The sequence below is a fragment of the Chionomys nivalis genome, chromosome 1 (assembly GCF_950005125.1).
Source record: "Chionomys nivalis chromosome 1, mChiNiv1.1, whole genome shotgun sequence".
Classification (NCBI taxonomy): Eukaryota; Metazoa; Chordata; class Mammalia; order Rodentia; family Cricetidae; genus Chionomys; species Chionomys nivalis.
In genome coordinates, this window is record NC_080086.1 from 53453406 (window position 1) to 53475352 (window position 21947).

General features: G+C 45.8%; 1 protein-coding gene across 4 annotated transcripts in view; it reads left to right on the top strand.

Annotated features, from left to right (window-relative positions):
• The window catches only part of Frmd4b (FERM domain containing 4B), a 332706-nt gene that overhangs the window by 186572 nt on the left and 124187 nt on the right, over positions 1 to 21947 (top strand). For 3 of the 4 annotated variants that reach the window (XM_057768449.1, XM_057768432.1, XM_057768440.1), the window contains 2 exons: positions 15549 to 15614; positions 16990 to 17084. In XM_057768449.1, the coding sequence (XP_057624432.1) occupies positions 15549 to 15614; positions 16990 to 17084 (161 nt within the window). Of the gene's footprint in view, positions 1 to 9367; positions 9427 to 15548; positions 15615 to 16989; positions 17085 to 21947 lie in introns of those variants that run through there. The other variant, XM_057768458.1, reaches the window with a different exon arrangement.

The following is a 21947-nucleotide window of genomic DNA, read 5'->3' on the forward strand; positions in this document are numbered from 1 at the left end:
AGAAATTTTTTTTTTTAATAAAAGCCCCAAATGAACTTAACTTTTTCTCCTTTTCCCGTTTGGTAAACTTTTCTAAATCCTTTGCCCAAATATGACATTTCTACCAACTAATTGGAGACAGGCCGGGACTCTGCCTCTCATACAGAGTTTTTACTAATTGTGAGTTCCCTGAGGATTTATTTCTTCAGCCTGTGCTTACACATGGATTGCAAAGAACAGAGAGAGATTGATAAACACCAGTCAGAGGCTTGAATGGAGTAGATGAGGCATGGAAACGGTAACTGTGAGATGTGTACTCAAGGTGAAGGCGGAGGGGGCTTGGGTTCCCTAAGGTTTGTTTGTGTTTAGGTCTGACGTATGTGATCTGTTTGCCCCTCCAAGGCTGAGAGTCGGGCTTGCATTACACGTTATACAGTGAACAAGCGGAACGACTTTTCATCCCAGGTACGGCTGTTCCTTGGACAAGCCCTTTCCCTGAGCGGCACACGTTGTTACTTTTTAAATTTTTGAAAGGCGCTCTACCTCTGCCCCTTCCTATTGGCTATTTTTCTCAGGAAGAGAGAAAACAGTTGGCAGAACTAAAAATTTCCAGACCACAGGGTGTCTGCTGCTTGTGTAACCCCAAAGCCGAAATTTCCACTTTCTCCGGTTCCACCAGGGACTTCGCTCGAAGCTGCCTGTGTGGCAGACCCACCAGGGCTGGTCTCGGTTACACTTTCATGACTTCCTGTTTGAGTATTTGTGCCTCCTCATTGTTTCTTCTTTCTTTTTTCTTTTCTTTTCTTTCGTTCTCTTTTCCTTCCTTCCTTCTTTCCTTCCTTTCTTTTTTTTTCCCTCATTGATACTATACCACAATTTCTAAAAATACACCCTAACCACTGGTTTTCTAAAAAGAGGAACTGCAGAAATAACCTGAATGGCTTTGTGGCCATGACCTCTAGACAGTGTTCTCTGGGCCATCTGTCGGGTACCAGCTGCAGGAGTGCCTTTATTCACACCATAACAATGTGGTGCCCACTGCACCTGCACCTGCATCATTACAGCCCCAGTGGCTTTCCTTCCTTGCCATCTGATGAGCCCCTTGACAAGTTTTCTCAGTCCTTCATTACCGGCTGTGACCTCAGGGGGTTGTTCTCAAGCCTGGGGGGGGGGCAGCTTTCTCACAGTAAAAGAGAAACTGATTTCACAGGGCTCTTGTGAGTCTGCAGTAAACCAATGTGTATGAGGACATGATGGAGGAAGGGCTGGGGAGGGGGATTGAACCTGAGTTTAATCTCTTCAACACTTTCTAAAAAGCCTTGTAAGAGGCTGAGCATGGTGGCTCAGACCTTTCATTCCAGCACTCAGGAGGCAGAGACAGGTGGATCTCTATGAATTCAAGGCCAGCCTGGTCTACAGAGTGAGTTCCAGGACTCCAGAACAGCCAAGACTACACGGAGAGATGCTGTAAAAAAAAGAAAAAACAAAAAACAAAAACAAAACCAAGACATGTATAGCAACCCTATTTATAATACCAGTGCTGGGGAGACAGAGGTGGGAGGAGCCTTGGGACTTGCTAGCCAGGCAATTTAAGTTAATCTGGAAACTCTCGGGCAGTGAGAGAGGCTCTCAAAGAACCAAGGTGTACAGCCCCTGAGGAACAACGCTCAAGCTTATCCCATGACCTCCCTATGCATGTACCCATGTGTACATGTTCCAACGAATGTGTGAGTGTGCATACACACATGCAAACAAGCATAGCACAAAATCATGTATATTTATAGGGCCTGAAAATGGAAGTGAAACCATGTAAGGACCCATGTGAATTAATGAGAGTGAGGGGCTGGGTAGAAGAGAGGATAGGGGAGCAGGGGATGTGCTCAGAACACATCATATACACTTGTCTGAAAATGCGCCTGTGAAACCCAGTGCCATATTTGAGTTTAAAAATACTTTATGAGAGGGACCTGGGAGAAGTAGGGAGAGGTGAAAAATGTGCTCAAAATATATTATATGGCCGGGCAGTGGTGGCGCACACCTTTAATCCCAGCACTCGGGAGGCAGAGGCAGGCGGATCTCTGTGAGTTCGAGACCAGCCTGGTCTACAAGAGCTAGTTCCAGGACAGGCTCCAAAGCCACAGAGAAACCCTGTCTCGAAAAACCAAAAAAAAAAAATATTATATGGCATTTTCAAAGAATAAATAGAAACATTCGATACATATATAAATAAATAGGTAAGTGAGCATACCTGATACAAATAATCTATGTGCGTGCATTAATTCCTTTTGGTGGTGGTGATGATGGTGGTGGCAAGAATTAAGGAACTCAGTCCCAGGAACAGTCTGGTTGCAATCATACAAAAACCAAGAGTGTTCCCAGGAACAACAGTGTTCCCTGGCTTCAGGCACAGGGAAGGCTGTTGTAACGTGTTTGCGGTACTGGTGATGAAGCTCAGTGCCTCACATTTACTAAGCCAACACTTTGCCACTGAGCTATGCCCTCATCCCTAAATGGTGGTTTTGAGTTAGTTTATTGATCATGAAAGTGAGATAAGAAAGGAATTAATCCCAGATATTGGATTGCTGCCCTGTCCATTGTTTGATTAATGGGTTGATTTTTCAATTTGAATGTGACCGTTTGACATCTTAATAGTGCAGAAGAAACATTTTGGAGGGCAGGGGGATGGAGAAGGGGAGGTGGAATAAGCCACATAAGTAACCTAAGCATTTACATTTAGTAGAATAATTAACAAACCATATCTACTGTCCATGAGACTTCTCTGCACTAGGGTAAAGGCCTGTGATCTCCATTTTTCATGGTTATCCTCCGTTCCTTTGACATAGACGTCAGGATCAACTGGCTTGAATACAAGAGAAAAACAGGAAAGGCTGGAAGTCTATGGGTGAAGCATGTGTTTAACACGAGCGTTGCCCTGCCTCCAATGCCCAACATCAAAGAACAGCAGAGAATTATAGGAAACCAGGCATGGTGGCGCACACCTGAAATCCTACCACTCAGAACGCCGACGTCTGAGCTGCGTAATGAACTCCAGGCCAACCTAAGCTTCATAACGGGACCCTGCCTCAAACAACAGCAATATAAATAAATAAATACATACATACATACATACATACATACATACAAAAATGTTTTTCAAGCTAGGTGAAATTTATTCATGGGGGTGTGTGGGGGTGTGGGGGGGTGTGGGTTAGAGAGAGAAAAAGAGAGAGAGAGAGAGAGAGAGAGAGAGAGAGGCTAAGGAGGCTGGGTCTTTTTTGCTATTCCTGTCTGTTAGCTGGTTAGCCAGGCACTCGAGCCAGCTAGGCCAAGAGGTTTTAAACTGTTCTGTGGTCTCCACCCCTTAGTTCCCTGCTGGGATGCGGGAATTGCAGAGCATTGGTCTCTTATGCACTGAGCTGTGTCCTGAGCCTATGAAGTGTTTTTTTTTTTTCTCTTTCCTGTTACACAGGGACAGAAACTGAGACTAGGGATTAGCACTTGTGAAAATGCTTTCCCCAGGAACTATCTTGCCCCAAGGTACTGGTGCTGGGAAAAACAAAACAAAACACACAAGAACAGCGGTTCACAGAATCCAGAGTTTAAACTCCCAGCCTGCCTTGCGTACTTTCCCACCAGACACACACACACACACACACACACACACACACCAGGAAGATAGGAGCTCGTAATTAAATGCTAATGTCCAGAAAAGAGGTTAGCCTTTCCGTCCCTGCTGGTGGCCACTTGTCAACAACAATGAACAAGGAAACATTCTCTTCATCCACAAACTCATTTTCCGTGTCTCCTGGGTAAAGAGAAAGTGAGTTCTAGCAGACCTCTGAGCTCTATTTCAAGTCCCCACCCTCTCCTTTTTCTCTATTGGTTTTTATTTTTATTTATTCATTTAGGCAGGTAAGTAGGTAGTTACATGTGTGTACCAGGGCACATCTGTGGAGGGCAGAGGACAACTTAGATCTGTCCTCTCCATCTGCCTTGTGAGTCCCAGGGATCAAACTCAGGCCTGAGACTTGGATAAGGATAAGCCCTTTGACCTGCTGAACCTTAAGCGCTTTCCATGATCTGAAATTTTCTTACTGGTTTAATTGCCCGTAGCTTCTCTATTACGTCTAAAGCAGTTTTTCTCCAAAGGGAACATTCTGTCTGGAGCAGACCTTTATTGATGTTTGGAGGTGGATTTGGGCTCACAGCAGTGGAAGATTATTCGCTGGGGTAGACAGTGCTCAGTGGCCCACCCCAGAGAAATACCAAACCTTTCTGCAGCTGCAAAGGGCCACAGTGTTGAGGCTGAGAACTCTCGGGCGAGCTCCAAAGGCAGTGGCCTGGTGGCCTCATCAATTGATCCCCGTTTGTACTAACAGTGGCACTTAGAACACTGCTGCTGGAACAGGAGTGGAAGCACACGCTGGAGACCTGAGTGCTTGGCATTATGTGTGCGGGAGTCAATCACAAGTCAGGTTAATGTGGACTCCGGCCCAGGATGCTACCCAACTGATAGGTATCATCCCAGGGCATCACAGAAGCCTGGTAGAGCCGCTGTCTCAGTGTGGATGAATCCCATCTCCACTGCACAATACAACTCAGTAGTAAACATAGGCAGTGATTTCAGGAGGTTCTCGGTCTGGCTTATGCCACATTTTGTAAAGACAGCGATTCAATGACTGAATTTCCTCCCTTCTCTTCTTTTTTCTTTTCTTTCTTTTTTTCTGACAAAATGTCTGATTTAGCCAAGGCTATCCTTGAACTCTCGATTCTTCTGCCTCAGACTTCTGAGTTGTTGGGGTCACAGACATGCACTATCATGCCCAGCACTCAATTTCATCTTTAGCAAACGAAATTCTCAATTTTTTCCCTTATTCCTCCCTCACCTATTTTTCCTCTTTTACTTTTTTGCTACCTGTCTTTCCTCCTCACCCTCTGTCTCCTTTACTTTTACCTCTCCCAAGGGGCCTTCCAGGCGCCTGGGACTTCCGCCCCACATTGCAGTAGTGTGACCAGCCCTCTGGGACTCTGCTTTGGCCTCTGTGTAATCAGAGTAGTAATGCTTCCTACTTCCTGGCCTCGTTAGCAGCACGCATCAAGAGAGCACACGCGTCGTATGCCACTAAGTCCGCACTTGATAGAAAGTACGGTTGCACGGTGGAAAGACAGGCACCGTCTTGAGAGAACTGAAGGGGAAATCACAGCTGACTTTTCTGGAGACATCTGTGTCAGCGCAGGCTGTTCTTGGGACGGGAGTGTCAATAGCTCACGCTCAGTCACCACCCAGAGATGGTATAAAGGGGCCCTGTTCTGCTGGGGTTGACATCATCCGGGTGAAATCTAAAACTCCCTCCACTCAATAGGTCTCAGAGTAAGACTGGCCTAGATCGCCCTCTCTCTCGCCCCAGAGACTCATCCGAGGAGGAGTTTAATAGCTCACCTTGCTCTCGGGATGGAACGTTTGTTTCCTGGTGTGTCAGGTTTTCTGGGCCATGGTTTGGGAGTTGCTCGGGACAGTCTCTCATTAGGTCATGCTCTATCCATGGAAATCATCAGTTTTTAACCTATGGGTTGAACAACTTTCACAGAGGTCGCTTAAGACCATCAAAAACCACAGATATTTACATTACGATTCATAATAGTAACAAAATTATAGTTATGAAGTAACAACAAAAATAATTTTGTGGTTGGGGGTCACCACAGCATGAGGAACTGTATTGAAGGGTCACAGCATTAGGAAGGTTGAGAACCAGGGATGTCCATGTTAATGAATGTGTTTTAGCATCCAGATTCCATCAACTCACTAGGAAGATTTGTGCAGTGCCACGGCACTCGCCTGGAGGTCAAAGGACAACCTTACCTCGCTCTTGTTCAGAAGCAGGATCTCCTTTTGTTCACTTCTTTTGTTAAAACATAATTAATTCTTTATTGGTTCTTTGGAAATTTTATGTCATGCACCCCAGTCCCACCCACCTCCCTCCATATCTGCCCCACAATACTGAAGTGTGCCCCCCCATGCATAAATTAATTAAAAACAAAACCAAAGAAACAAACCAAAAACTCCTCCATCTTGCCAACACCTCTTCATTCACCCTAATCACGTCAGGAGCTTTGGTGTGTCCTTCTGACCAGTCACTCCTCTCACAGAATGTTCTCTGAGGTGAGTCATTGGTCTGGTTCATGCGACTGGACAGACGGCTCAGATCGGGAGCACTGGCTGCTATTTCAGCGATCCTGAGTTCAATTCTCAGCAATCACAAGGTGGCTCACAACTGTCTGTAATGAGATCTGGTGCCCTCTTCTGGCCTGCAGGCAGAACAGTGTATACATAAAGTTCACTGCTTCTTATGCCATGCCAGTTGGCCAGTGAGTTACCAGGGATTCTTCTGTGTCCACCTTCCACCTCCCCATAGGAACACTAGGATTACAGGTGTGCATTCTGCTGCACCCAGATTTACATGTGGTCTGGGGTTCCTTCAGGTTTGCATGCATTACTCAGAAGCGTGTTGCTCCCAGCCTTCACTAGGAAAATTTTGGAGACCCTGTTTTGGTTGAAGCCCTAGGGGAATAGTTCACAACATGTTTAAGGTCTCCCATACTGTGAAACTTAAGACAGACAGACAGACAACTAGCTGACAGAGAAACTGTAGGTCTTAGGGATACAACACCAGGATGGAGTGGAGGAGGCTCCACCTTTGACAAGACAAGGAAGGCATTTCTGAGAAGGTGGTGGACCTCTGATCTCAGATCTGAAGGAAGTGAAGAAACAAGAGGATGAATTGAATTGGGGCCGGGCACTCCAGGCAGAGGGAACAGCGTATGTGAAGCCTTAACGTAGGACCAAGGGTTTGGTTTGAAGTAAAGGAGGCCAATGCATCTGTGCTGAGTCAGAGGTGAGCATGAGAAAGAAATAAAAGTAGAAGGGATGAGCCCTGTGTTCATTGCTCTCCTTAGCACCATGACAAAACACCTGACAAGCATGACGTAAGGAAGGAAGGGCTTATCTGGCTCACAGTTCCGTCCATCATAGCAGCAAGACAAGGCAGCGAGAGCATGAGGCTGCTGGTCATGTTGCATCGATAGTCAGAAACGAGAGAGAGAGACAGGAGGGGAGAAAAGAGAAAGGAAAGAGAGAAAGGGGAGATGGGGAGAAAAGGAGGAGGGGAGGGGAGAGGGGGAGAAGGAGAGAGAGAAAAATAGAGAAGGAAGGAGAAGAGGAAAGGTTGGCACTCAGCTCACTCTTTTTTAAAAAAAAAAACTTTTTATTGATTCTTTATGGATTTTATGTCATGTATCCCTATCCCTCTTATTCCCTTACCCCCTTGCATTCATCCCCTAGCCTTGCAATGTCCCCCAAATCAAAATCAAATTTAAATGAAAAACCAAAAATCAAATAAAACAATAAATAAAAACTAAAACAAAAGGTGGGGGAGATGAACCTTGTCGTGGAAGCTGTAGTGAGATCCATTGAGTCACACAGTTTACCCTTTACTCATTCATCTATACTTGCAAGTTTTATTGCCATGAGTCGTATTGGTTTGGCTTGAGGCCTCTCGTCTGCTACTCCGCTGATGATGGACTCTCACCCAGGCTCCTCTGGGGTATCCTGTTGTCCTGTGTCATGGATACCCCGCTGTTTTGGATCTGTAGGTTCCTCCTCTTCATAGTCCTGCTCCAACAGTTCATGGATGGGGTGGACGTTGGGGTGGGTCAACTCATAGCTCTGGTTCTGAGTCTGGGTGGTAGCTGGGTTGGTCAGCCTGCCAGCTTTCCCTCATCATCACTCTCTGGGAGAGCTGACTCTCCAGCACTGCCTCCGCTAGCTTACCTGGTGCAGCCTGCAGCAAGGAACTGGGCCAGTTCTCCTGCTCTCAGACCCTCAGATCCCCGTCACCCACTCACACCACCAGGGCCAATTCTGCTATTTTGCTTAAGGAAGGCTCGGCTCAGGACCTTCTCTCCTGATTGCTGTAAGGGGCATATGGGGAGGTGGGGGTCAGTTCTGCTCCTTGCCCTCAGGACTGGCTCACCTACGCCCTTGACAACAGGGGTAGTTTTACTGTGCTGCCCTGCCAGGGTACAAGGCCTGCTCTCTTATGTCCTGCAGCTGGTGAGGGGCAGGACTAGTTCCCTCTTGTGACCCAAGGGCCAGCTCTCTCACCTGCTGCAGGTAGGGTGAGTGCGTAGGTGGGTGGGAGGGCATCTTTCTTTCGCCCATGCCTCCAGATGGCAGAAGAAAGAGGTAGAGTCAGCTCGGCTGTTCTCAAACCCTTGGGGTCAGCTCACCTGCATCCCCACTGCAGGATCAGCTCAGGTGCTTGCCTGTGGCGAGGGGTGGGACCATCTTTTCTGAGTGCAGGGGTCCAGCTCTCCCCTGAGGGGCAGGGCCAGCTCTCCTGCTGCAGTATCCAGCAAGGGGCAGAGCCAACTCTCCCAGAGCAAGTGAATGGCGGGGCTGACTCAATGGCTCCAATGACCCCCTGTGCTAACAGGCCTCAGACATCATCACAGACCCTAAGGTCACTTTCTTCTTATTCACCCCAGGACCTCAGCCCATGGGATGTTGCCACCAACACTTAAGATATGTCTTCTAACCCTCGGTAACCCATCTGGGTTTCTTCACAAGCATTCCTAGGGGTCTGTGTCCTAGGTGCTTTCAAAGCCTGTTGACAATATTAGCTGTGATAGGCCTTTTCTTGTCAGCACAAGTGAGGAGTTAGTTTCTAGGTGGGTTGTGTGGGAAGAGATTGGCCATCTCTAAGTAGAAAAGCAGAGAGGTCTAATCTTCATTTAGAAGGTATCACTCTCGCAGTGATTGCCCCGTGGCGTGGGAGCTAAGGACCTGGCCCGAGAGCTGACTGGGCACTCATCCAGATAGCCCATCAGACTTCAGCTGGGTCACACCACCCAAAGCCCCGAGAAGTCATTTTCAGGAGGCCAGGTCTCTTCTGCTGAGTCTCAGGAAGTCAGTAGGGAACCGGAAGAAAAAAGGGGGAAACAAGAAGCTTCCTACTTCCTTATCAAGTGTTCGTGTTTCTGTGTTCCAAACATCAGCTAAAGCAAAACCAAAGGCAGCGAGGAGTTGGCTTTTTTCATAGTTGTTATTTCCTGTTACTTGCTAGTCTGACCCCAGACATCCTAAGTGGGTCTCTTCTGGCCTGTGTGGGATTGTTACCCCATAGCTCCCCACCTCTCACATCTCCTCAGTCAGGTAGAGAGGCTGGGGCTCGGGCCAGGTGGTGAGTGCTCCCTCATAGATCAAGACCCCACCAAGTGCTGCCACATCTGAGCGCTGCAAGCAGAGGTCAAGCCTGTAGCAGATTCTCACTTCCCTGTAGCTCTTCCCCACATGACAGCTGAGCCGCTAGACAAAGCATTTGCACCAGCTACCAGCACTTGCAGGCTGAGGACCCGTTCTTATCAGCTAGGAAGCAAACGCAGTCCGAGGTGGGAGTTCTAACCCAGCATGCACTGTTCTAACCTCTAGATACCTGGAGTAGGGTGGGGAAGAGGTGGGAGAAGGCGAATCGTCTGGGTGGCTGCTGCACAAGGTCTCCAAGGAGATCATGTTTGAATATATATATATATATATATATATATATATATATATATATAGAGAGAGAGAGAGAGAGAGAGAGAGAGAGTAATTTACTCAAGAAGTCGCTGCTCTTAGCTGTCGTTGACAGCTAGAGGCAAATTCTGAAGCTATTCCCACGGTCTCTGTGGATCTCAAAGGTGATTCTGGGTTTAGATAATTAAGGATCCCACATACTTGTCTCTTAAACAGAGCCCTGGTTGAAACTTAAAAATTAAGCATTTTTGAGAGTTGTGCTTTAAAATAAGTGAGACAATGCCTGCCTTGGGGTTTTCTTTTTGTTGTTATGGTATGTGTATATATACCATACATATGTGTGTATTTATAACTGACCTATTGACCTAATGTTCACTTGAATTAGATGGCTTTTATTTTTAAAGAAGCTGAGTAACTTGCATACATCAGTTATGCTCTGACTCAGGAGGCAGAGTTCAGCTCTCATTCCCAGGTCTAGCATTAATAACTCGTGTGGCTTTGGGTGAATCTGACCTCACTTTCCTCCTATCTCAAGCAAGTGGCCATTAATAGACTCTCTCCCTATTCTATTTATAAATTCCCTGGTTCGGAGTGCTTTCCCATGCACGTATTTTTATCTAGAAGTGAATGAGCTTCCATAACTGCTTCGCGGTCCTGTCTTTCCATTTCTACCTGCTCTCATGATCCTTTACGATGGTCCTCACAGGAAGGCTTTCCCAGGTTTGTCAGCGTGTGCTAGATGCAGGGCCACATGCAGCGCTGTGCGACTCAGAGTCGGGGTCTTCGGCTGAGCTCCAGTTCCGTTGTTTATCTTGTAGGTCATAGGGCTTTGCCTTTGGTTTCCCTCATGATGCTGGAGTGAGGAGAGTTCCTGCCTCAGGGATGTCTCGGGGTTAACTGTGTGGCAGCACCTGGGTCACAGCGGGGCCCGTGAGCAGTGCTGGAGGCCGGCAGGAACCCCTGGTCCTTTCTCTTCCTCTATTTCTTCCTATCAGCTCTGCACAATTTTTCCTGTCATGTGCTTTTTAACTGGCTTGCTAATTTGCCCTGCTGTTGATCTTCCCTAAAATGAGTATGTATAAGACTGAAAAAAGGTTACCTGTTTACCAGTTTTCAGAGAAGTAGGGTGTGTCCTGGCATTAACTGTCACCCTTGCCACAGCCTAGAGGAATCTGAGAGAAAAGTCTCAGTTGAGTAATTGTGTTTACCAGGTGGTCTGTGGACACGCTTATGAGGATGTGTTGATCTGTGGACGCATCTGTGAGGACATGTTGGTCTGTGGACACATTTATGAGGATGTGTTGATCTGTAAGAACATGTTTTCTTGAGTGCTGATTGCTCTAGGAGAATCCAGCCGACTGTGGCTCCCCTGGTCTGACCTTTGGACAGAGCATTATGGGAATGGGAGGCTGTGCTAGAGATAAGCTTCTTCGCCTCACTGCAGCTGGGGGGCAGAGCAAAGGGCACATGCAGCAAGGGGACAAGACAAGGCACAGCCTCCACTAGCAACACTGCACTAGCAATCTCTCTTCCCAAACAGGCTGCCTCTCGCCTCCTTGCACCTCCCAACATGACTGTCAATTCATCAAAGGATTATTCCATTCATTGGGCTGGAGCCCTTGTGATCTAATGTCTCTGGAAGCACCCTCACAGACTTATCTAGAAATGGACAACACTAACAGACACTTTCTGATCTATCTGAATTGACAGTCGAGGTTGATTCCTTTGAGCAGTTCCTCTGTGCTGAGCAGGACCTTCAGCGGTACTACTGCTATATTTTTCCTGGTGCCATGAAACTTTACTGAGTCAAGGTTTGCTCACTCATCTGGCATGACTCCCTGCAGGTCCTACTCTGGGGTGAACCCCAAACCACAATACCAGGCCTCGTGCTGCCAATACCGCCATGGAGGAAATCAAACCCTGTGTTCCCAAATCTTTTTCTTGTCAAAGAAGTTCTCCCTTGAAGTTTGAATTTCGTGACTTCTCTTAGTTTCTGTTGTCAGCTAAAATATCTTCCTAAGCATTGTTTTGATGAACAAAATACATTTCTCCCTTTTCAAGCTCCCATGTAAGTCAAAGACAAGGGCAGGCCTTTCTGTTCCTAGTGTCAGTCAAGTCAACCCTATGACGTCCTCTCATAAGCATTTTCCTGCAGGAGAAGGGATTCAGGGAATATTGAACAGGATACTCGGGGTATAGACAAACACTGCTGTGGGCTCTTGCCCTGCCCTCCTGGCCTGGCCCTCGTCATCTCTTACCGTTCCATGCAGGGAGGTGTCAGAGACTCTCCTTTCCAAGGATTAGCCTCTCTGAGGTGATGGCAAGACTGTGTGGGCCATCATTTTGAAGACTGACCACTGGACACAATTTGTTTGGGTTAATTACGGAAACCTGTGATGTGTGGCCTGGAAAGAAGGCTTACCTGGTAAAGTACTTGCTCAGCAAGGATGAGGACCTGAGCTGGGATTTCCCAGAACCTCTGGAAAGAGCTGGACGCAGAAGCCTGCTCCTATAATTTTAGAAACGGTAAGATGGGAGACAGAAAAGATATACCCACCCTGCCCCATCCCCCACGCAATCTGTGTGTCCTACTCGAAGAAGTAGAATTCAGTGCAAGTCAGTGTCACAGAGCAAGGAAGCAGATCCTTCTGATCTCAGCAGTTTTGTAGACTGCAAAGACATGGGTTTAGGAAGACCAGAAGCCTGAATACTGTCTGGAAAGACATTAGAGCCCGACAGTCATTCCCAAGCTTTCCCCTAAGCCCACCTGACTTCTCATGCCTCCTTCAGCTACTTGTCCTCTGAATTCTTCCTGCAAGATTTTCTCCATAGCAGTCAAGGTTTCATATCCAATTCCAGACTTCTTGGATTGAAGTTCTGATTGTGGCAAGTGACCATGTCTGGTTCTGTCAACTAGGATCAAGTTGTATGTCACTGCAAAGAGTGTCACATCAAAAAGACATTCATTGTTTAATAGTCTAGAGTAATCCAGGTCTTGGGAATTGGAGACAAAACAGCATGAAGTCTTTCTTGGCTACATAGGAACCAGAGGCCAATCTAGGCTACAGGAGACTCTATCTCATAATATTCATAATACCACCAAAAATAATAATAAAATAAATTTACGTGTTGAGAAAAGAAATGTTGATTGTTTAGAGGAAGGCTCAAAACAAAATTTTGATTGTTTGTTCTGTTTTTGATACAGGGCATAGCACTAGCTGTCCTTGAATTCATTATGTAGTCTAGGTTGTCCTTGAACTCAACAGAGATCTGCCTGCTGAGGACTGAGATTAAGTGTGTGTGGCGAGGGATACACTTTTAGAGAAGAGGAAAAAAAATGTATTTGGATTATGGGTAATTTAGTAAGTTGAACTATTGTGTGAATTGTGGCATTTTCCTCAATGGCATGTCTCCAGATCCTTTGGAGGTCTCTGATGAGACCGAATAATAACATTGCCCAGCTCTGTGACCAGAACTGACATCTCCATCCATTTAGCCACTCTAGGTGTGTATTTGACCTGGGTATCGCCTAGTTAAGAGAGTAATCAGTGGCCATGAACTAAGCGAAGCTTGTCCACTGAACTCCTATCACCAGTTCTGTGGTTTCTTTGAGTCTTGTGTCTATCACTCCCTGCTAAGCTGGGTCACAGGTGCTTAAAACAGAGTTCAACCAAAACTGAGTGCAGAAATTATTTTTTGCATTGAAAACAGGTTACCTGTACCCACCCTGAGCCTCTGTTGCTTTATCTATTGAATGTGAATAATAATAGGAATTGCAGAATGTACCATTATAACTCAAAGGTTATGTATATAAGACACGTAGGACCATTATAGCTCAAAGGTAATGTATATAAGACACCTCGGGCAATGTGTGTACACAGCTGGTATTCAGTAATGGCGTCTATCTTGTTCTTGAGAGAGAGTCTCACTATGTTGCTTAGGCTGGTCTCAAACTACTGTGCTCCAGTGATCTGCTCATCCTTATCTAGGGATAGCTAGAACCACAAGCTTGGTTTTTTTTTTTTTCATTTATTCATTTTGAGTTTTTGAAGTCATCTTTCATGCAGCTCAGGCTGGACTTGAATTCATTATGTAGCCAGTACTGATCTTGATCCTCCTGCCTCCACTTCCCCACTGCAAGTGTGCACCATCACATCCCACTCAATTTTTCTTTTTATGTTGGGTTAAAAAAATGTCTGAATTTTGTACAATACCTGAAAGGAAAAGAATGTTTTCTAAACTTTTCAAATGTAACTCAACAATCCCACATTTGTGGCCAAAAATAGACATGAAAACTGCACTGAGCTGTTCTCACATCAGGGAGATACTGAGGACAGCCTGGGTATCTCTCAGAAGGAGACTTAGCTTAATCACACTTGAACTGAAAGTTTATGTGAGTGTACATACATGTACACACATATGTTTACATGGATGATGGTTTCATTTGGATAAGTGTGTAATATAACTATATATAAGATATATATATATATCACATGGGGGTTCGGGTTTTTGGTTTTGGGTTTTTTTGTTTGTTTGTCTGTTTGTTTGTTTTTGTCTTTTTGAGACAGGGTTTCTCTGTCTTTCGCTGGCTATCCTAGAACTTGCTCTGTAGACCAGGCTGGCCTCGAACTCAGAGAGATCCACCTGCCTCCGCCTCATGAGTGCTGGGATTAAAGGCGTGCGCCACTACTGCCACCCAGCAGGAATATAACAATATTAAATATATCTAATATGAATATATACTTAATAAAAATGTAAATATAGAAGTATATGCCAAGGGCTAGGAATATTGTTCAGTGGTAGAGCATTTGCCTAACCTGTGTGAGGTTCTGAGTTCAGTCTCAGCACTGCACAAGGGGAGGGGAAAGAGCACAGACAAAATGGGAGCAATGGCTTCCATCTGTTACCCCACTGCCCAGCATGCTCAGGCCATGAGGTTACAAGTTTAGGGCCAGCCTAGACTATACAAGACCCTGTCTCAGAAAGGAAATATCTGCACATGCTCACATCAAAAGTGTACATAGAGGTGGTCTCCAGGATGTCCTCAAAGGGACAGGGTAGTGACATCTACAGATGGGATGGTTTGGAGTGTCAGTTTATTAAGGGAAGGGTAGAAATTACAACAGCTAATCCCCAGCACTGCAGTTTTCAATTTAAAAAAAAATTACACATTGAAAACTGATATGTCGCCGGGCGTGGTGGCGCACGCCTTTAATCCCAGCACTCGGGAGGCAGAGGCAGGCGGATCTCTGTGAGTTCGAGACCAGCCTGGTCTACAGAGCTAGTTCCAGGACAGGCTCCAAAGCCACAGAGAAACCCTGTCTCAAAAAACCAAAAAAAAAAAAAAAAAAAAAGAAAACTGTCAAACTGTCAGCCGTACACCTTCACTGCTAACTATAGATGGCGACCGCAGAGAGTTCAAAAGTTGAGGCCTTTGCATTTGAACTTCAGTCTCGTCTTTTTCTCTTTGTACTATGCAAGTATTGCATTTACCAGAGCGCAGCCATGATGAAAGGAGTTTCCTCTGTGAGACCTGCATCTCTCCGCATGATCTTGTGCCCTGTGTGTTGTTACTGTTGGTGGTATTCCCCCCAAACATTAAGTAGTCTTTGCTTTGCATCTTTTCCTTACTTTAAATCCACGTGAATGCTCCCAGGCGTATCCAGCCTTTGGACAGTGTGGCACAGCATTGTCGACTCCAAAGTCCGTATTCAAGAACTGTACCATCTAGTTTTTTTCTTTCTTTCTTTTTTTTTTTTTTTTAAGTCTCGTAATGTCTTAAGTAAGCATGGTTTTGTATTGGGCCCCTGTCAAAGCTGTCCTTGGCCTCATGCAGCTTGCAGACTGCAGTTCGGTCACACCGCAAGTCTGTTGTGCATCTACTTCCTGGGGACCCACTAATGAGTTCCCTGAGCGTGACACATGTACGATTAAGTGAGTCAGCATTTTACTGACAGACCAGGCTCTGACAGATCTCCCCATGTTTTTGTCCCCACAGATGACAGAAGGCAGGCATTGCCAGGTTCACCTGCTGGATGACAGGAGACTGGAGCTGCTGGTCCAGGTAGGTATTGGATGCTCAGGTAGGTATTGGATGCTCAGGTAGGTATTGGATGCTCAGGTAGGTATTGGATGCTCAGGTAGGTATTGGATGCTCAGGTAGGTATTGGATGCTCAGGTAGGTATTGGATGCTCAGGTAGGTATTGGATGCTCAGGGATAGCCCCTTTCTGCCCTCCCTGGAACGTGGTGGCCTGTGTCGAGGTTGTTCACCTAGCTGTGCCTAGAACTCAAAGCTTTAGTGACTGAGGGAGAAAGGTAGCTCTGGGGTCAGCAAACTTGGTCTTCTCCTGACTTATCATAGCTCATTGTTCCTGAAAGAATCCTGACAAGTCAAGCCGCTTTATGTGTATGAGCAGAAGCTCTTTGCAAAATCTATGATGCTAGAATGAGTTTTATGTATTTTACTTGTTTGTGATTTTCCTTCTATTTACCCAACCCTGGCCCGAAGATTTTTTTTAAAGCAACAATAATAACAACAACAAAACAAACAGACAAAAAAAAAAGACTGAATTCCTGTGGGTAGACTATACCTATGACTAGCCTTGATGCCTTGTCAAAACCAACTCAGCTCAACTTTCTCATTGAGCCTTGTCCCTCACTCACTGCACCCACACTGCAATTAAAATAGACAGAAGAGGAGTTGGAGAGATGACTGAGTAGGTAAGAGTGCCTATTGCTCTTACAGAAGATCCAGGTTTGATTCCCAGCACCCACATGGTGGCTCATAGCCATCCAAAACTCCAGTTCTGACCTGTGCAGGCACCAAGCATGCACAAACGTACACGTAGAAAGAACACCACACATAAAATAAAATGGGTAAGTCTTTAAAAAGAATTAGAGAATTAGGACCCACACAGTAGTCTCACCAGCTTTTAATCCAGATTTCTGCCTGCTTCTCTTCTTCCTCCCTGACCCCTTCTTTTCTTCCCTGTCCCTTCTCTCCCCTTTTGTTGTCTTTCTCCTCCCTTTTTTCCTGATTTCCTTTCCTTACTACCCCCCCCCATTCCATCTCCTCGAACAGGAGCAGTCAGTCTTCAGACCATCACTATGTACCCCTGACTGTTAGGCTCAGGGCTCAGAAGGGAGCCCCTGCTTCCCTGGTTCTTGCAGGACCAACATCAGTCATCAGTTGAACATCCTGGCAAATTCCAAGCCATACTTCTTCCCACCAGGCCCGTAATATCCCCAAAGCTCACAGGCAGATCCATCTTAAACTGGGTTCTCAGAGCTTAGTGGTGACAATGGCATGAAGAATGATATTTTAAAAACCACACAAGCAAGCAAAGGCTTTTTTTGATGGTTAGGGCAGGTGAGAGGTAACAGCAGCGGGAGAGATGGGCAAGCAAATCGCTGCTAATCAGATTTGTGTTTTGACAGCCCAAGCTTTTATCAAGAGAGCTGCTGGACCTGGTGGCGTCGCATTTCAACCTCAAAGAGAAGGAGTACTTTGGAATCACGTTTATAGATGACACGTAAGTGCTCTGGGTTTTCACGCCTTTGCCTCAGGCCTGAGTTAACAAGCTTGCTGATCCTTGCGGTTGGCGACAAGGGAGAAAGTATTTGTGTCCTGCTTAGCTGTAAGTGTCTCCGTATGGAAAATTTCCCCTACAAACATCATAAAGGAAGAAGAAAGGAACATGGAGCCTTTAAAAGTCTTGCAAATATCACCAGGTGTGGCGGCAAATGCCTGCCATCTCAGCCCTCGAGAAGTGGAGGCCAGGTGAAGGATGAAGGTTCTAGGCCACCTGGTCTGCACAATGAGCTCCAGGCCAGCCAGGGTTGTGAAGCAGGATAGCGAAAAAACAAAGAAACAAACAAGAAAACCTTAAAATGTGTTTAGAAACGGGTGCTAATGAGTTTGAGTCTTTGAATGTGTGGTAATGCCCCCAATTCACTCTTGTCGGTGATGGAAACACTAGGTTGTTCTTCATTTGTATCGTGAAGCTAACTTAATGGTTTGGCTACCCTGGAAGTTGTCCGTCTGTTTTCTGTCTATTTCCATTCTTTACATTGACATGTTGGAGTGTGTGTGTGTCCCTGTCTGTCTGTTTTATAGCAACCTATTTTGTCTGTATTATCTATGGCCTAATGTGTTATGAGAGGAATCCTTCCCTTTTCTGAAGATATTTTCCAAAGAGTTCTTTAAATACAAGAAAATATGTTCCAGACACAAAATATGCTGGCCAGCCACCACGTTCTTTCCGTGACTCTCACGATGGAAGTGGTTTTCAGTTGTTCAGTGGAACCAGGAAGAAAATAACCTCAGGAATGATTTAGTTTGTTTTTAACACCTTGTACAGGCTAGTGATTTCTCACCCAGGGCCTCCAAGAAACCTAAACAAACCCCTCAACTCAGGCTGTAAAGCCCAGATATTTGTTTAGAGGTGTACAAAACCCCCCAAAAAAACTTATAGTAGACTCAGAATGCTTCCTGAAGATGATTCACCGAAAGCCAGTGTGGGGCGGGAGGCGTGGGGTGGGGGTGGGGGTTGCTGTGCCATCACCCTCATCCTCTGAATCACTGGTGGAGAGGCATCTGATTGTCTGCCCTCTGCTGGATAAAATAGGAAATGGATGTGTCCGTTTTCCACAATACCAGCCAGAAAGCCGCAGCAGTTCACACGAATCAATGATTAAGCAGTCACACACATGTAGGCAGAATCTGCATGTGAAAAAAGTATATAAGACCTATGGGCATAAATACATCACAACTGAATGATATGCTATGAACTGTAATTGCTACGAACACTATCATTTAGAGGGAGATCATATCAAGGTGAAGTTAAAAGCCTGGAGACTAGAATAATGCATTTATTTGTTTAGCAAATGTTCCCTGAGTGTCCACAAGCTACCAGATGGTATTCTAGGTACCAGGGATTTAGCTTTGAGGAACGCAGTTACGATTCCCTGCTTACAAGAGTTCATATTGTAGTGCTTGTGGTCTGGTTTAACAAGCAAAGAGATGATAAGAAAATACCAGAAACTCCAAGTTCCCTGAGATCATATGGAAAGCCATATGAAGGAAAGCTGGGGAGGGGCAGTTTTAGACAGAGTGGGCCAGGATGGTGTCTGGAAGACACAGTGCATCGAACACCAGGAACCAGCTCTGCAAACAAAAGCTTGATTGTCCAAAGATGGAACCCAGTTTGACTTAAAACCCAGTGTTTTGTTTTAATATGATATTTGTTTGTTTGAGACAGGACCTCAGGTAGTCCAAGCTGGCCTTGAACTCCTGATCCTGCTACCTCTGCCTCTGCTATTGTAGATATATGCCATCATGCTTGACTTGGTTTAGTTTTTAAGAAAAGTAGGGAAAGCCGTTGTGGCAGAGTGCAGAAAGCAGGAAGAAAAGAGGTCCAAGATTAGGACTAAGAGTGATGTGGGAACTACCCAGAATTCTGTAGCTGTGTGATCAGACAGCAGTGTTTGACACTGCTGACACTCATGCTTCCTATCTATAACCTGCATATAACAATAGTCCTTTTATGGCAAATGCCCTATAAGGGGCCCAGAATAGAGTGCTAGCATTCTGTATTTCAGGCCTGTTAAGAAATACACATAGAGTCCAGCGCACAGGCACACATGCAAGAGAAGCTTTTCAGGGTACTGGAGTGCTCTCACAGTTCTCTAGAACTGGGCCAGGCCCACAGGTTCCACAGGGGGGGAAAGGAGGTGGCATTCCAGGCAAGCATCACTTGAAACAAAGCCCAATGCTGTGCTCTTGCTCAGTGGAAAGACAGCAGCTCGAGGAGGGATTAAGGGGTGAGCAAAGGACAAAACCACGCATGGGTGAGCCCCGTGGATCACGGAGATGCCAAAGCACCTGCAGCCACTGAAGGACGGTCTACGGTGGAGGAGCAAGCCTTAGAACTACAGTCAGTACTGGGAAGAAGGGTCCAGACCATGCGACAGGCTGCTGGGGACGCCCCAAGCACAGTGCTTTGTCCAGACATTCTAACTTGCTTCAGAGAGAAAAGAGAAAGATCTGAGCATGGTGCTGCCTACCTGCAATCCCAGCCTGGAAGCTGTACTGCAAATCCTAGGCCGTGTATAAAAAAAGGGGCTGTAGAGAGGGCTCACTGGTAAGAGTGCTTGATGCACAATCATGAGTACCTGAATTCTAAGCCCTAGGACCCAGGTGGAAACTGGGTGTGGTCACATGCATCCATAATGTGGCACTGTGTAAGGAAGAGGAGGACACATAGCTGGAACCTACTGACTGCCAGCCTAACTCCTGGTTCAATAACAAACCATGCCACAGGAAGTACGACAGAGAGTGATAGAACAAGATGGCCAGCGCTCTCTTCTGGACTCTGCATATCTACGTACGAGCACACCACACCCGTGTACATCACACACACCAAAAAGCGAGGCAGGACAGTATGAATGATTTCCTTGCATGACTTGGGCCACCATCTCCCTTGTCTGTCCTGGGATTTGTGGGCTCCCTTCCAATATATTCTTGGGCCACAGATGTCAAACCTTCCAGCCTTCCCAGGAACCTTGTGTGCCCCAACTCCCCTACAGGTAACAGACAACACCTCATGTTGGGTGGGGAAGGTGTCTCCTGGTTCCATCCGTGTTTATTTTCAGGAGTGTGAGTTAGTCTTTTCTGGGAGAAGGAAGGTCTTGGATATTTCCACCTTTCCGAGGAAAGGGCCTGGAAACATGTTTGTTACGTCTAAGGGTGTCTCTTCGGAAAGTCTTGGTCACAAACCTGGTTCTTTGTTTGGTAAATATTTTTGGAAGGTTTTTTTCCCCATCACTCCCTTTCTGTCCACCCCCGTGAAACCACTATCCCTCCCAGGGCATTGGCTGAGCTGCATTTTCCAGCTCCAGTGCCACATCAGCCTTGAGACTGTGGCAAGCTCAACCAAAGAAGGAAAGCGGGAAGGGACGGAGTCAATGACACTGGCTACCATATTTACCCCAGCTCACGGAGCCAGAAGAGAGATGGGAAAACAGAACACAGTTAGTTATGTAACAAAGGCAGCAATGCCAACCAAGTAAAGCAAATTCCTGACCCGGGTGGGGGTGGGGGGTGGGGGGAGGGTTGGTGCCCTTACCGAGGCTCCCCAGCTCTGGGTGCAGGATGGTCGACCACCCCTAGAGGGCAGTCTCAGCCCTCCTTCCCCACAAGGCGCCCTTCTGGCACCCTCCCTTCACCCATTGTGAAAAGCTTTGCTAAGTGACCTTTGCTGAAGAAGAAATAACAAATAGGCTTTACAATACAACAATAGCTTTGGATCCCTGTTCTTTCTGGTGGACCTGAGACAATGGGGCTTCCACGGCATAGAATCTGAACCAAAGAGAACACGCGGCTTATGGTTATAAGTGCTTGTCTTTGGTGTTTTGCTTTGTTTTGTTGTCGTTTGGTTGGTTGGTTATTTTTTTAATTAATTATATCTCATCATTATTGAGGAAAATACTTAAAAACAGCAAAATAAAAACATTAAATGAACCATATTATATCCTAGTACTTAGGCATAGGTAATTTTCTTTCTCAATTTTTAGAACTTTCATTCTGTTGTAAGACTATAAACAGACTTAGAACTATAAAAATCCTAATTTTAAAATCCATTTTATGTATTAATGGTCCATGCCTATAATCTCAAGATTCAAAGTTGGCCTGGTTTGCCATATGGAACCTGGAAAGCCTGGAACCTGACATGCCACAGATTTTAACCTTTCTTTATCCTTAACCTTTAACTTTAACCTTTAACCTGACATGCCACATATTTTAACCTTTATCTTTAGCAACTTTGAAGTTGAAGCATCTTAAAATAAGTGTCGCATTAAACATTACAAAATATAATGTAAGAATCCTTTAGCTTCAGCCTTCTGGGTTTTGATTTTGTTTTTTCCTTATACACAAAATCACAAATTCTAAGAAGTTCCCCAATGTTTCACCCAGCGTCCTTATCTTGTAATTATGAAAACAGATGCACATAAACTGAGCCCAATGTTGTTATAGGAGGTAGGAAATCCCTTGATATCATGGTCCCAATATTGAAAGCCCTGGCTTCAAACCACAGCCCTGCCATTTTCCTGGCACATTTGCTATAAGACACAACATTAAGAGATAAAGATTTCCAACTCGGTTGATGTGTGAGGGGCACAGTGAAGGAATCACTGAAATGGCTGCTCCATGATATGGTTAGGGAGATGGATTTTATTATTAATGAATAAAAGAAAGAAAACGTCCAGAGGCATCCGGAAGAGGCCAGAGCAGAGAGAAGTAGTAGCAGACTGGACATGGCCAGGGTCATCTGTTAGAGAAGCGAGAGAGTGGGGGAGATCAAGGGGAGAGGACAAATTGCCTTGATTATAAGGGC